The sequence below is a fragment of the Sebastes umbrosus genome, chromosome 1 (assembly GCF_015220745.1).
Source record: "Sebastes umbrosus isolate fSebUmb1 chromosome 1, fSebUmb1.pri, whole genome shotgun sequence".
Lineage (NCBI taxonomy): Eukaryota > Metazoa > Chordata > Actinopteri > Perciformes > Sebastidae > Sebastes > Sebastes umbrosus.
Window position 1 is genome coordinate 37,153,451 of NC_051269.1, and position 15,943 is coordinate 37,169,393.

At 37.9% G+C, this 15,943-nt stretch overlaps 2 protein-coding genes across 2 annotated transcripts in view; both read left to right on the forward strand.

Annotated features, from left to right (window-relative positions):
* Positions 1 to 15,943, forward strand: part of LOC119492355 (inositol hexakisphosphate kinase 2-like) — a 1,011,171-nt gene that overhangs the window by 718,762 nt on the left and 276,466 nt on the right. The gene's annotated exons all lie outside the window — the stretch shown is intronic.
* LOC119492442 (opioid growth factor receptor-like) lies at positions 9,921 to 15,455 on the forward strand. Its single transcript, XM_037776938.1, has 8 exons — positions 9,921 to 10,482; positions 11,021 to 11,083; positions 12,400 to 12,435; positions 12,544 to 12,598; positions 12,974 to 13,052; positions 13,129 to 13,195; positions 13,279 to 13,427; positions 14,528 to 15,455. Exons 1-8 carry the CDS (start codon positions 9,961 to 9,963, stop codon positions 14,922 to 14,924), a joined length of 1,368 nt encoding a protein of 455 aa, XP_037632866.1. The 5' UTR covers positions 9,921 to 9,960; the 3' UTR covers positions 14,925 to 15,455.

The following is a 15,943-nucleotide window of genomic DNA, read 5'->3' on the forward strand; positions in this document are numbered from 1 at the left end:
AGGAGAGGAGAGGAGAGGAGGAGAGGAGGAGAGGAGGGAGGAGGGAGGAGAGGAGAGGAGAGGAGAGGAGGCAGGAGAGGAGAGGAGAGGAGGAGAGGAGGGAGGAGGAGAGGGAGGAGAGGAGGGAGGAAAGGAGGGAGGAGAAGAGAGGAGAGGAGGGAGGAGAGAGGAGAGGAGAGGACGAGGGAGGAGGGATGAGAGGAGAGAGCAGGAGAGGAGGGAGCAGGAGGAGGAGGGAGGAGAGGAGGAGGGAGGGAGAAGGGAGGAGAGGAGAGGAGAGGAGGAGAGGAGATGAGGGCGGAGGGAGGAGAAGAGGAAAGGAAGGAGGAGAGGAGGAGAGGAGAGGAGGAGAGGAGGAAAGGAAGGAGGAGAGGAGGAAGGAGAGGAGGAGAGGAGGGAGGAGGAGAGGAGATGAGGGCGGAGGGAGGAGAAGAGGAAAGGAAGGAGGAGAGGAGGGAGGAGGGAGGAGAGGAGGAAAGGAAGGAGGAGAGGAGGAAGGAGAGGAGGAGAGGAGGGAGGAGGAGAGGGAGGACAGGAGGAGGAGGAGGAGAGGAGGGAGGAGAGGAGGAGAGGAGGAGAGGAGGGAGGAGAGAGGGAGGAGCTGCTGCTGCTTGGAGGACATAGGAGCATCCTCCATGAGCTCCTCTCCTCCTCAGTGATGTGTTGAGGCCTCTATAGGCCTGCTAGGATTACAGCATATGAGCCACAAACAGGTTGCGTGTTGAAATAGAAGCCTGTTAGCGTGTCAACAGGTGAAATAGCACCAAACCCGCATGTCTGCACAAGTTACCTGAGCTCAGCATCTGCCAGCATCTTGTCTTTCCACAGGATGTACAGTAGGTGTTCATATCATGACCTCATTTACTGTGCTTTAAAAGTATCTCACAGGTGCACTCTATCCACAGATCAAGTAGAGTACATTTTAAAAGAGGGAAAAAGTCCAGAGTGCTCGGAGGATCAAATCAGTGTGATGAAGGTGCTCTTTGGTGGGTTACACAAAGGTTAAAAAAAGGGGGAGTCCAAGGCAAAGGCTCTTCTGACAAAAAATAAAAACCCTTTATTCAAATGTCAATTTCATGATGAAATGCTAAAAACAATGCTGGTACATGTTCAGATTGAGCTGAGTAACACCCACGCCTCAAGTCAATTTTATTTGTATAGCCCAAAAGCAAAAATTTGCCTCAGGGGGTTTTACAATATGTACAGGATACGACACCCTCTGCCCTTTTCAGTGCGACCCTCTCATCGGATAAGGAAAAACTCCCCCCAAAAAAACCTTTTAAAGTGGCAGTAGGCAGTATGTTTTTGGCTTCATTGGGCAAAAATTCCATAATAACCTTTCAGCATTAGAAAACTAAACTTCTGCTCCTCCTCATGGCTCTGTTTTCAGACTTTAGAAAATATAGCCTGTGACAGGAGACTTTGACCAATCACAGGTCATTTCATTGAGAGAGCATTCCTATTGGCTGTGCTCCGGTCATGTGACCGGTACTTGGCGTTCCTTCACCAGAATTTACAATGGCGGTGGCGTCACAAACTTTCTTATTTTACAGCTAAACAGTACACTACAAGATGATTCTGAAAACATTTGAGGAGAGAAATAGTTATTAATGTATTTATTCATATTTGATCAGCACTGCCTAGTTTGACCGTTTGGTCGGAGTTCACCAGTGATTGACAGGCAGCTCTCATAGACGGCAGCTGGACAGCAGACCTCAGATCAGCTCTTACTGCTTGTTTTCCCCCGGTCTGTGAAATCTTGCAGATGCCATTAGGAGCACCGGAGGACACAGAGGCACATGATTTTTTTCAGGTTACCTGTTTCATGTACTACTGTCACGATATAGCGACCGTGTTATAAAAATAACTTTTTGTAATCATATTTTCTCCAATCTTGCCTACTTCAGCTGTAAGGTACATTTTGAACAGATAAAAAATGAGCGATCAACTATTTTAATCGATTGACAGCCCTAGTCCTATTTTATTTAGTGTGTCAGCCATTCCAGTGAGCCAGCATGCACAATACCAGGACCCTGGTCCACTAAATGAAACCGGGCCATAATTAATGTCATTAATGTTATTAATTACACCTGCGTTTACTCTGCAATGACATGTCAAAATAACTGCTGTGAAAAGATCCTATCACATGTTTTCTGATCCAGGCAGCCCACACAAAACTGACTGTGTCGTCTAATTTCACAGTTTGTGGGTTGGTAGGAACTCCAGATACCAAGACGTGTCTGCACAGCACCGAAAATGTGAGTTTTTCATGATATGTCCCCTTCAAGAATTCTACTGTAACTAGGAAATTTAACTTTTTTGTGAAGGAAAAAAAAAAACACATCATACACAGTATTTATACTCTGTTCATAGAATATGGTTATAATGTCAAAAACACGTCTGGAGGGGATGTTGCATTAATATAAATAACTAAATAAATACATATAATGACCAAACTTGCATGCATGTCTGTCTGTGAGCATGCATGCTTGAGCCTCCTATGTTCCCTAGGGAACACAAAGGCCACTTTCTGTCCCTATTTATTTAAATATTGTCCTAATTTTGAGCTGTAATTTTGTATTTATGCTGCAAACTCTCAGATTGACTCTCAGTTAATCACTGATTCTGTGGTTGGAGAGGTTTGGGATCCACAAGTATCAGAGAGAGAGTGTGTGTGTGTGTGTGTGTGTGTGTGTGTGCGTGTGCGTGTGCGTGTGCGTGTGCGTGTGCGTGTGCGTGTGCGTGTGCGTGTGTGTGTGTGTGTGTGTGCGTGTGCGTGTGCGTGTGTGTGTGTGTGTGTGTGTGTGTTGTGTCTGCCACAGAGAAGCAGAAACAGCTGTGCTTCCCAGACTCTACTCTCTTGATTATTTTGCCCTGTGAAGCGTTCATGTGCAGAGTATTCACAATGCGCTCGGCTAAAGTATTACTCTGAGCAGTGAAGCATTAGCTGGTGGCAGCGCTGACCTTTATTGAGCACACTTAGTCACTGAGTGATCCAGCAAGCCTTCGTCATTAACTAAGTCCACCACACAGACTGAGAGAGGGAGAGAGAGAGAGACAGTAGAGATGATCTGTATCATAGAGGCCTGCTTCATGGAGCCTCGCTTTGGTTCTCAATAGGGCTGGCCTCTCTTAATCAATTAGTCGACTTGTCAGCCGTTTTGGTCTTAGTTGATTAAGATGTCTTTAGCTGATTAGTCGTTTTCTATGCTTTTTTCATGCTGAATGACTTATTTCCAAGAAACTTATGAGCACATCTCTGGTGAACACCCGATTTAAAGGGGTGCTTTTATGTGATTCTTTGTGGAGAAACTCAGTTTCACAGATTTGATGATTAAATCATCTAATCGATTACTTGACAAAACCGCATCAGTGTCGACTAAGGGGCTGATCACACACAGAGACGCGTCGCTACAGGCAAAACAGCTGATTCGCCTGTGGCGTGGGCGGGGCTGTGTGCTGAACCAGGCGGAAAAATGTGCTCTCTTTGTCTCTCTCTCTCTCTCTCTCTCAGTCGTCAACATGAAACTATCTCGACATGAGATATGAATTTCCCTTCCCCTCTCACAGTCCAACAGCTAACTAGCTAGCTAACCCTACCACATCCGGTATCAAAACAGCTTCACATTGGCCGCTCCTCATTTGCATAAAGTTGAAGTCTAGGCTACTTCATGCAAATCAGGGGCGCATGACGTGATTCGCCGCCTCTGGAAACTCCCTAGAAACTTTTAAACTAACCGTTGTGGATCCAAAATAAAGACAGATTTGACAACTGCATAGATAATTTCTTGTATAAAATGTTTTCAGAAACACATTTCGGTGAACTATTTTCATAATATAAGAGAAGGAAGTTTCCATACGAGCCGCCATGTTGGTTCTGGTGTGAAAGCTGGGAGCCGCAGCCATCGATGTATAAAGAGAACTGGATACAGCGTTGTAGGAGGCCTCCCGTTCATTCCTATGATAGTTTCTCAGTGGCACTTGAGGCCATATTGGCTCGACTGCCGAGTGATAAAGTACCCGAATCATCCGCCGATCTTCCGCATCCATTGGGCCCATAGAGCAGGCGTAGTAGCGTTTCCTTTAACCCCGCCTCCTCATTCACATGAAAGGAAGAAGGGAAACAACTCAACTATTAGGGCATTTTACAACTTTTAGTATCTAATGATTTAAATAAGGGCTATTAGAGTTTTTGTACTGGGAAGCTGATTTAGCATAAAAAAAGTATCCGCTGATTAATGGACGTCTCTTTCCCAATGTAAGTCTATGGGAAAAAAAGTATTTTTGGGCCCAATGGCATCACGTGACGGACAGAAGTTGTAGTACCGCTGTTTGGCCACTACGAAAAGTTGCATCAAAGCCCGGTGCACTTCCTGGCGGCTTGGCAGCAGCCCACGAGGGAAGGTGTTTGTCCAATCAGGTGCCTTGTGTCTAGTGACAGCCCATCAAGCGTCCAATGCTGGGAAGCGAGGCGATCCCTCGTGAGAAAAAACGCCCTTGTGGACATGAACCACCAGAGTGATCGGGGCCTAAGAATTTCTTTGGAGGAGGACAGCCCCAGTTTTTGCTCAGCGTCATGCTTACTGGGTTCACAGCAGAGCAATTAGAAAATAGGCCGACTGCTGCAGCTCCGTGCTGCAAGTTATTTCAGTTTCATATCCTGCAAGAAGTTCCCATCTATTTCAGGAGGACATTTCCAATTTGTGGGACCCATTCATGCACTAAAGCAGGCCATAAAGAGCCTGAGATCTGTCATTTGAATCCACATTTATTGCCTCCATCCCATATAGAACATATGGCTATCTCTACACTGTGTTTTTATCTTCCACAGACAGTACAGGACCTTATCCCGCTTTAGTAAGCACAAATGGATCTATTGCCGAGCAGATGTTAACAGTGTAACATGCAGACAAGTCTTGATTTTCTCCGCTGGCGGTAAGAGCAATTATCTCCTTTTGAAAGGAGTCCCTGGGAGATAATAGCCTCGCCAGAGTCCACTTACTGAGAGCGCACAGTGCTTACAGCAGTATTATTCAACATCATTTCTTTATGTAGATTTCACACTGTATATGTAGGAAACAAATAAACCAGAGAAGAAATCAATTCAGCAGTGTACTGTGGAATCGCTGCGAAGGACAAGTGACTTTTTAAGAGAAGGATCCTGTGATTTAACAACTCTCCAGCCACGAAGTAATGATGCTGCATTATCTCATGTGCTAATCTCGTATCTCTCAACGCTACAGGATGGTTCATGCATCCTTTTATCTCCCACAGGAAGACATTAAGAGCAGGATGTCCACTGACTGGAGTCGAGACACTCATCTGTCCAAGTGCCTTCCCCGTCGAAAATGAGGCGGGGAAATATACTGCAAACATGATGCTATCTTTACACAGCAGATAACGGCGGTCGACGGCGGTGGAGATAAAGGCGGTCGTTATGAAGATCATACATTACAGACACACGGTGTATTTTGGTCATGAAAACAAAAATGCAGCATCTTTTCGAAGTCTGTTTAATTAAAAAAAAGCTTTATAGGAACTTGCAGTCTCTTTGGAGACAAGTCGTTGATGTCACAGAGGGAAACAGGCTTGAACTTTGCAGCTAATGTGAGTCGTCCTTTGAGCCTTATTAGCCAAAAGGGCACGAAAGTGCTCTGTAATTCCTCTACGTCACCTTCAGGGACTCATTCTGGTGGAGGCACCTGGTGTGAGGATGGAGTCTGGTATTTTTTGTAGGGCTGTCAATCAGTTGAAATATTAAATCGCGATTAATCGCATGATTGTCCATAGCTAATCGCGATTAATCACAAATTAGTCACGCATTTTTTTATCTGTTAAAAATGGACCTTAAAGGGAGATTTGTCAAGTATTTAATACTCTTATCAACATGGGAGTGGACAACAATTTTTGTTTTATGCAAACCTGTGTTTATATCTATGACTGGAAATCAATTAACAACACCAAACAATGACAAATATTGTCCAGAAACCCTCACAGGTACTGCATTTAGCATAAAACATATGCTCAAATCATAACAGGGCAAACTGCAGCCCAACAGGCAACAACAGCTGTCAGTGTGTCAGTGTGCTGACTTGACTATGACTTGCCCCAAACTGCATGTGATTATCATAAAGTGGGCATGTCTGTAAAGGGGAGACTCGTGGGTACCCAGAGAACCCATTTTCATTCACATATCTCATATATAATACATGCCAGGGGTCAATATAAATAAATAAATAGTAACTTGAGTAAAAACAGTACATTAGGAGCACAGTCTCACCTTTTTATTAGCCTTTTGATATTTCGCTGAAGTTAATGTCTTAATATATAGTTCCATTACTTTCTTGAAAACATTAAAGTCCTCTCTATTTATTTATTTATTTGACAGGAAAAGTGCAAAGCTTCTTAGCAGTACATATATAGGAAATGAAGGGATGAAAATAAAAATAAATTAAAAATAAATATATAAAATTAAATAAAATAACATAACATGATACATGCAAGGGGCCAATAATAATAAATTAATAAATAGCAACTTAACTAAAAACATTGAATTAGGAGCACAGTCTCAGCGTTTTACTAGCCTTTTTGTTTTTTGCTTAAGTTATTGTTTTAATATATAGTTATATTTCTTTCTTGAAAACATTAAAGTCCTCTCTGTAGAAGTGAAAGTATTTGGACGTCTCCACTGTTTTAACAGCACTGAAATAACTAATATATAGCAGTTATTTTACACTTCTTTACGTCTAAAACGTTACTTTTTCAACCACGTTTAGCCTAATTTTAACCTGTAAAATACTGCTAATAAATTACATTAAAATGTCTATTTCAAATTTAACCCACGAGGGAAGTAATACGTATTTGTTTATGTCACTTTAGCCATGTAACCTTTAAACTAGCAGCCTGAACCTGCTGATGTGGTGATGTCCATTTTTTTTATTAAGTAAACTTTATTTTAATTTTGTTAACGATACAATAAACAATTAAACTAATGAATAGGTAGAAATATATAAAGGAAATGGAGATAAAAATAAAAACAAACAAACATAAAATTAAATAAAATTAAATAAAGTAACATAAATCATGCCAGGGGTTAATATAAATATATAAATAAATAGTAACTTAAGTAAAAACTTGAATTGGGAGCACAGTCTCACCGTTTTACTAGCCTTTTTTTTGCTGAAGTTATTGTCTTAATATATAGTTATATTTCTTTCTTGAAAATATTATAGTCCTCTCTGTAGAATTTTATTTAAATAGAATTTATTTGAAATGTAATGACATAATAAACAATTAAACCAATACATATGTAATATATATGTAAGGTATATATATGTGTGAAGGAAATGAAGGGATGAAAATAAAAATAAATTTAAAAGAAATATATAAAATTAAATAAAATAACATAACATGATACATGCCAGGGGCTAATAATAATAATAAATAAATAAATAGCAACTTAACTAAAAACTTGAATTGGGAGCACAGTCTCACCGTTTTACTATAATTTTAGTTTTTTGCTGAAGTTATTGTCTTAAAATATAGTTACTTTTCTTTCTTGAAAACATTTTTTTTTTTTTAATAGAATTTATTTTAAATGTATTGACATAATAAACATTCAAACCAATATATAGGTAAATATACGATACATACCAGGGGCTAATAATAAATAAATAGCAACTTAACTAAAAAACATTAAAGTCCTCTCTTCAGAATTATTTTTTAATAAAATGTATTCTAAATGTATTGACACAACAAACCAATACATAGGTAATATATATATATATATACATAAAATAAATTTAAAATAAATATATAAAATGAAATAAAATAACGTAACATGATACATGCCAGGGGCTAATAATAAATAAATAAATAAATAAATAAATAGTAACTTAACTAAAAATATTGAATTGGGAGCACAGTTATTGTCTTAATATATAGTTATATTTCTTTCTTGAAAATATTATAGTCCTCTCTGTAGAATTTTATTTAAATAGAATTTATTTGAAATGTAATGACATAATAAACAATTAAACCAATACATATGTAATATATACGTAAGGTATATATATATATATATATATATATATATATGTGTGAAGGAAATGAAGGGATGAAAATAAAAATAAATTTAAAAGAAATATATAAAATTAAATAAAATAACATAACATGATACATGCCAGGGGCTAATAATAAATAAATAAATAAATAGTAACTTAACTAAAAATATTGAATTGGGAGCACAGTCTCAGCGTTTTACTATAATTTTAGTTTTTTGCTGAAGTTATTGTCTTAAAATATAGTTACTTTCTTGAAAACCTTCTTTTTTTTTAATAGAATTTATTTTAAATGTATTGACATAATAAACATTCAAACCAATATATAGGTAAATATATGATACATGCCAGGGGCTAATAATAAATAAATAAATAGCAACTTAACTAAAAAACATTAAAGTCCTCTCTTCAGAATTATTTTTTAATAAAATGTATTCTAAATGTATTGACACAACAAACCAATACATAGGTAATATATATACATAAAATAAATTTAAAATAAATATATAAAATGAAATAAAATAACGTAACATGATACATGCCAGGGGCTAATAATAAATAAATAAATAAATAAATAAATAAATAAATAGTAACTTAACTAAAAATACTGAATTGGGAGCACAGTTATTGTCTTAATATATAGTTATATTTCTTTCTTGAAAATATTATAGTACTCTCTGTAGAATTTTATTTAAATAGAATTTATTTGAAATGTAATGACATAATAAACAATTAAACCAATACATATGTAATATATATGTAAGGTATATATATATATATATATATATATATGTGTGTGAAGGAAATGAAGGGATGAAAATAAAAATAAATTTAAAAGAAATATATAAAATTAAATAAAATAACATAACATGATACATGCCAGGGGCTAATAATAAATAAATAAATAAATAGTAACTTAACTAAAAATACTGAATTGGGAGCACAGTTATTGTCTTAATATATAGTTATATTTCTTTCTTGAAAATATTATAGTACTCTCTGTAGAATTTTATTTAAATAGAATTTATTTGAAATGTAATGACATAATAAACAATTAAACCAATACATATGTAATATATATGTAAGGTATATATATATATATATATATATATATATATATATGTGTGTGAAGGAAATGAAGGGATGAAAATAAAAATAAATTTAAAAGAAATATATAAAATTAAATAAAATAACATAACATGATACATGCCAGGGGCTAATAATAATAATAAATAAATAAATAAATAAATAAATAGCAACTTAACTAAAAAACATTAAAGTCCTCTCTTCAGAATTATTTTTTAATAAAATGTATTCTAAATGTATTGACACAACAAACCAATACATAGGTAATATATATACATAAAATAAATTTAAAATAAATATATAAAATGAAATAAAATAACATGATACATGCCAGGGGCTAATAATAAATAAATAAATAAATAAATAGTAACTTAACTAAAAATACTGAATTGGGAGCACAGTTATTGTCTTAATATATAGTTATATTTCTTTCTTAAAAACATTAAAGTCCTCTCTGTTTAGAAGTGAAAGCATGTGGACAGCTCATGTGTTGGTGTGACTCTGTAACTCATGTGTTGGTGTGACTCTGCAGCTGATGTGCTGGTGTAACTCATGTGTTGGTGTAACTCTGTAGCTGATGTGTTGGTGTAACTCATGTTTTGGTGTAACTCTGTAGCTGATGTGTTGGTGTGACTCTGTAACTCATGTTTTGGTGTAACTCTGTAGCTGATGTGTTGGTGTGACTCTGTAACTCATGTTTTGGTGTAACTCTGCAGCTGATGTGGGAGTTGCCGGCTGTAGACTGAGTTTCTGTTTAGCGTGAAGAGAGCTGAGTTGGTAGAAAGTGAAAGTGAAAGTGAACATGTCGTAACAGATGAAGGTTGTGTCGGTGTTGTGTGGACTCGTCAGACGGCTGTTGATCATGAGCTGGTTCACCTCCAGCACACTTTACTCCGTGATCGAGAGGTTGTGGAGGCTTTTGGGGTCTTTATGGCGCTGCGTGAGGAAGAGGATGAGAGGGTTAGTCGGGTTCGCGTTTCTGTCGCTAGTCTGGAGGAAAGATCCAGGAAGTCAGGGAGAGCCTGAGATAAACAACCAAGACAAACTCACAGAGAGAAGCAGCTCAGATCAGGTCCAGCAGGAGGGCCAGGTCCAGGAGTCTCCCAGTGAGGGTCAACATGAGGCCACCTCGAAGAGGACCGCAGAGACCAACCAGGAGCTGACCTGCAAGCGTCCCAGGATTGAGGAAGAGGATGAAGAAGAGTCTGACAGCGAGGAAGACTACCGAGTTGAAACCACAGATGAGTTGTACTGCGACTATGACTCCACCTGGGACACCATGGAGCAGCAGGAGGACACATCCAGGTGGACCAGAGGACCAGCACCCTCCAGACATGTGAGTGAACCAGAGGAGGCCTCCTGGTGCTGGTGGGCCTGCTGGTGCTGGTGGGCCTGCTGGTGCTGGTGGGCCTCCTGGTGCTGGTGGGCCTGCTGGTGCTGGTGGGGCCTGTAGAGCAGCTCTGAGAGAGAGGGGGTTTATTTTAGGCCTGCACTGAAATCACTTTCTGTTTCATGATCTAATAGTGACCTTATTGTTTTATAATCTCCAGCTCATGTTGGGGAATTTATTTTACTGCAATTTTTTTATTTATTTAAATTTTTTTATGGACTTTTTTTTTAAACAGAGTTTATTTCTGAGTTTTGTTAATACAACTCTGACAATCCATTGCAAAAACGTGTTTGGACTGATAGATATAATATATAAATAAATAAAAACAATTTTTTTACTGCAATTTTAAGACGGTTTCAACACTTTTTTAATTTTTTTTGGCAAGGGTGACTTTACAGTGCAGTGTTTGTTGTTATTAGACCTCCTAAAACCATTAAATGTCTTGAGCTTAAACTAATATTGTCATTTATTTTCTGTGTACCAGTACAAGTTCAGCAGATTTGAAAGTTCCGCAAGAGACATGCAGAACTACAGGCATGGCTATCCTGTAAGTCACACACACACACACACACACACACACACATACACACATACACACACACACACACACACTCCAATAACCATACTATTTAGTTTGCCAGAAATAGATTTAGTATGTCCCAATACATAGTATGTCAAATGCAGTATGCCAAAAACACCAGGATGTCCTACTACATCCAGTAGCATTTTACAGTATGAGGGCCAGCATGCTTTTCTGGCTATTCTGACCCACAATCCTCTGCACAGTGGATATACAGTATGAGTAAGAGGGTCATGTCACATGCAGTTTGGGGCGAGTCATAGTCATGTCTGCACACTGACTCACTGACAGCTGTTGTTGCCTGTTGGGCTTGAGTTTGCTACGTTATGATTTGAGCATATTGTTTTATGCTAAATGCAGTACCTGTGAGGGTTTCTGGACAATATCTGTCATTGTTTTGTGTTGTTAATTGATTTCCAATAATAAATATATACATATATTTGTATAAAGCAGCATATTTGCCCACTCCCATGTTGATAAGAGTATTAAATACTTGAGAAATCTCCCTTTAAGGTACATTTTGAACAGATAAAAAATATGTGATTAATCAAGATTAACTATTTTTCTTGATTGACAGCCCTAATAATAATATTATGACATTTGAAAGGTGCTATTCTGCATAATGAGTACTTTTACTTTTGATACTTTCAGTACATTTAGCTGATAACACTTATGGGCCTTTCACACAGAACGCGGTTTGCGTTTTGCTTGACGCTGGGTTCAGCGCACATCGCGGTGTGACAGCGTTCTGTGTGAAAGGCCCAGTAGTAGGTCAAAAGCAGTTTTCCAAAAAATACCAGGATTTCCGACTACATCTGGTCACATTTTGCAGTATGCAAGCCAGCAAGCTTTTCTGGCTACTTTGGCCCACAATCCTCTGCACATGCAGCGGATATATGAGCAAGAGGGTCAAAGTTCAAGAGGAAATGTTATGATGAAGTCAGGTCCTATTAAAAGAGGCTGGGACACGGGTGTGGAGCTATGTGGTATGACACATGCACAGTGTAACTGGGGCTGCGGTCGTGCGTTGCTATTGGCTCAATTTCGACTGCGTTTCTGTTGTACCCCAATAATATGATGCGTGACATCTCCTCTTTCCACCCTCCTTGGATGAAGTAGCATGTCTCTATTGTATGCATACTGCATGCAACAGTACGTACTTTGTAAGGGCAGCTGCAGTAAAAGTAAAAAAAAACAAAACAGTATGTGATTGTGAACGTAGCGACAGTTCCATGTTTAAGCATTAACCAAACACACATTGCTCTTCTACATTTCCCCCACAGTCCCAGATGAGGATGCAACGCAGGAAGCCAGTATCTGTAAGTACAGACACGATGACTGTGTGTTCATGTGACTTATTATATTATGTGATTATCTCTAAGTATAAAAGAATAAACATCTAAGTGGAATTCTCTTCTGTCGAGTAGGACAACAAGCCTAATTTGAAGTTCTACCTCGGAGAGACGCCCTCTTTGCCTGACGGTAGGTCTACACTTACAAGCACATGGACATGACTTGAACAAGCTATACATGAATTTGTCAAATCAACATAACTGCAGTATAAATCTGCATTGTTTTTAATCAAAAATAAGGATTAATTCAAACAAATTGATGTCAGTCATCCCTCATCACAGAACAGGGCAGTTTGACCAAAGAGTGATTTTCCCGTCTCACATTGTTTCATCTGAATAACTTTTAGAGAGCAATTCGATATTTCACTAGAGAAGAACAAAGACTATAGAAAAGTTAGAAAAAAGCATAATCTTGTGTAGCAAAAACATCTGGATTCATCTTAATCTGTGTGACTATCCTAACATCTATCTACAATTTGATCTGGTGTTTTGTATTCGTTCTCAGATGTCTATATACACAATTTCCACAACAACTGGTATCAAGACTATGACAGCCTGGAGTATGTACACTCCTACATTCAATGGTAAGTTACTCTATAATAACAGATGTCATTTAAAATGTTTAGTTGAGTGTTTATACAGTTTATTTGTTTCTCTCAGGTTGTTCCCTCTGCAGGAGCCAGGCATGAACTATGAGGCCAGTCCACTGACAAAAGAAGAGATAGAGGTTAAACTGCTAAAAGCCACCAAGTTAAAACCTCAAAAGAAAGTTCTTCACATATTCTGACAGAAGTTCTACTTTTCCTTCAGGAGTTTCTTGAAAACAGCACCGCCAAGGCGAACCTGTTGAAGTCGTACAAGCTCATGTTGGACTTCTACGGGATCCAGTTGTGTGATGAAGAAACAGGAAAAGTCGAGAGAGCATCAAACTGGAGAGACAGGTTCAACAACCTCAACAGGTGAACTCTGAATTTTAATTAAACGTATTGTTCATTAAAAGCAGTGGTGGAATGTAACTTTTGTACATTTACTCAAGTACTGCACTTAAGTACAATTTTGAGGTACTTGTACTTTACTTGAGTGTTTTCATTTAATGCTACAAATACTTTTACTCCACTACATTTCAGAGGGAAATATTGTACTTTTTACTCCAATATATTTATTTGACACTTGCTTTTTACAGAAAAACACTAGGGCTGTCAAAGTTACGCAGATTTGTTTTAACAGCACTAATTTATTTAACACATTAACACAACATAAGTTTTTTTTAAGGTTGCAGCGGGCTCAGTTTTAAAGCTAGAGTGAAGATACTGGCATCATATGAAACTAAAACACCTAAGGAATCCATTAATACCAACCATGTCATAGTAACTTGTCAAGAAGGAGGTTAAAAAACGCTCCAAACTTATGCTAAATTTTGGCAAGGAAAAACTGGCATGGCCATTTTCAAAGGGGTCCCTTGACCTCTGACCTCAAGATATGTGAAAGAAAATGGGTTCTATGGGTACCCACGAGTCTCCCCTTTACAGACATGCCCACTTTATGATAATCACATGCAGTTTTGGGCAAGTCACAGTCAAGTCAGCACACTGACACACCGACAGCTGTTGTTGCCTGTTGGGCTGCAGTTTGCCATGTTATGATTTGAGCATATTCTTTATGCTAAATGCAGTACCTGTGAGGGTTTCTGGACAATAGTTGTCATTATTTTGTGTTGCTAATTGATTTCCAATAATAAATATATACATATATTTGCATAAAGCAAGCATTTTTGTCCACTCCCATGTTGATAAGGGTATTAAATACTTGAGAAATCTCCCTTTAAGGTACATTTTGAACAGATAAAAAATGTGCGACTAATCACGATTAACTATGGACCATCATGCAATTAATCGATTAAATATTTTTCTCAGCCCTTATAATGTGACATTTTGGACTTTTACTTGTAATGGAGTATTTCTACAATGTAGTATTTCTATTTTTACTCAAGGATCTAATTACTTCTTCCATCTCTGACTTAAAGTAACAACAATGTCTTCTTACTGTTTGTCATCGACAGTCACACTCATAACAACCTGCGCATCACCCGCATCCTGAAGTGCCAGGGGACCCTGGGGTTCTCTCACTACCAAGCCCCTCTGGTCCGCTTCTTCCTGGAGGAGACGCTCGTCAACGGACAACTCCCGAATGTCAAGGACAGCGTCCTCAACTACTTCCTTTTCGCTGTCCTCGACAAGACGCAACGCAGGAGTCTCATCAAGTATGCCTATTCGAAGTATGACCGTAAAGATGAGTTCGTGTGGTGCCCAAAGAAGATTCAGATGATGTGGTCGAGGCGGTCAGAGGCCGAGCAACAACAGGGAGTGAAAGGCAACAAAGATGTTTGTGAGCTAGATATGAATCTTTTTAGTGATGACGATGAAGATTTAACCGAAGACGAAGACAAGGAATATTAAGCTGCCAAAGCTTAATCTGTCACTGTGCCTGAAAAAGCCTTGTTTTATATATATTTGGTTTTACAGTAGTTTTAGTTTGTTTTTGTTAGGTTCAGGTATATAATGTCTCAAAAGTATGTAGCTATATACGTACAACATACAACTGAACTCTGTAGGAATGGCCATAATGTTTAATATTTGCGAAACATTGACTTAGGAACTGTTCATCTGTAATGTTTTCTTAAATTAGGTCCTAACCCTAATTACCATGGTTACCAAACAGTTAAGATAGAATCTGCAAGTTTAAAAAGTTTCTGTAATACGGCCCCTGGACTTTTATTATTATAATTTTATTCAGTTATATTCTTATTTGACTTTCACAAACTAAAAGGTGCAATATTTCCCGACAGGGTAGATATGTTTTAATCAGAAAAAGATCAAATGTAATAAAAGGGCTAATGTTATAGTGTGTATAAGCAGGACTAATCAAGAATTGTAATAATTGCTCACCGGTTTGACTGTGGTTAATAAACCTGTCTTTCTATTGCCTAATGAATTCTATTTTCTTATTCAGTAGGATCACATCCTGTTGTTTTCCCAATCACAGATTCCTCACCCTTGCATTTATTCCTATTAAAGTAATAGCATTATGTAGATTAATATGATTAGATTCACATGAAACCTTTGTACAGAATATGGAGGAAATAATATCAAATAGTGGTTCTGTACTGTAATGATAGTGTTGCATTTAAAGCTTGATCATCACTGAAAGAGATATCAGTTTATCAGTATCATGTGTTTGGGGGAGTTGTGTTCCTGCTTAACTGCAGTAAAGTGATCTAACGGTTTAGGAGTAGAGAAACTGGGTTTTTTTCCCATGTTTTGATTTGTGTATTAATCCTGTTGATTAAAAGTAAGTTCCCTTCAACAGGTTTCTCCACCTTCTGGGTGCTCATATTTTGTATGATGATTTGGTTTTGTGCTTAGATAAATGTGGATATAAACTTTAATTTAAGTATGGCCAGGGATGCCGAAAAGCA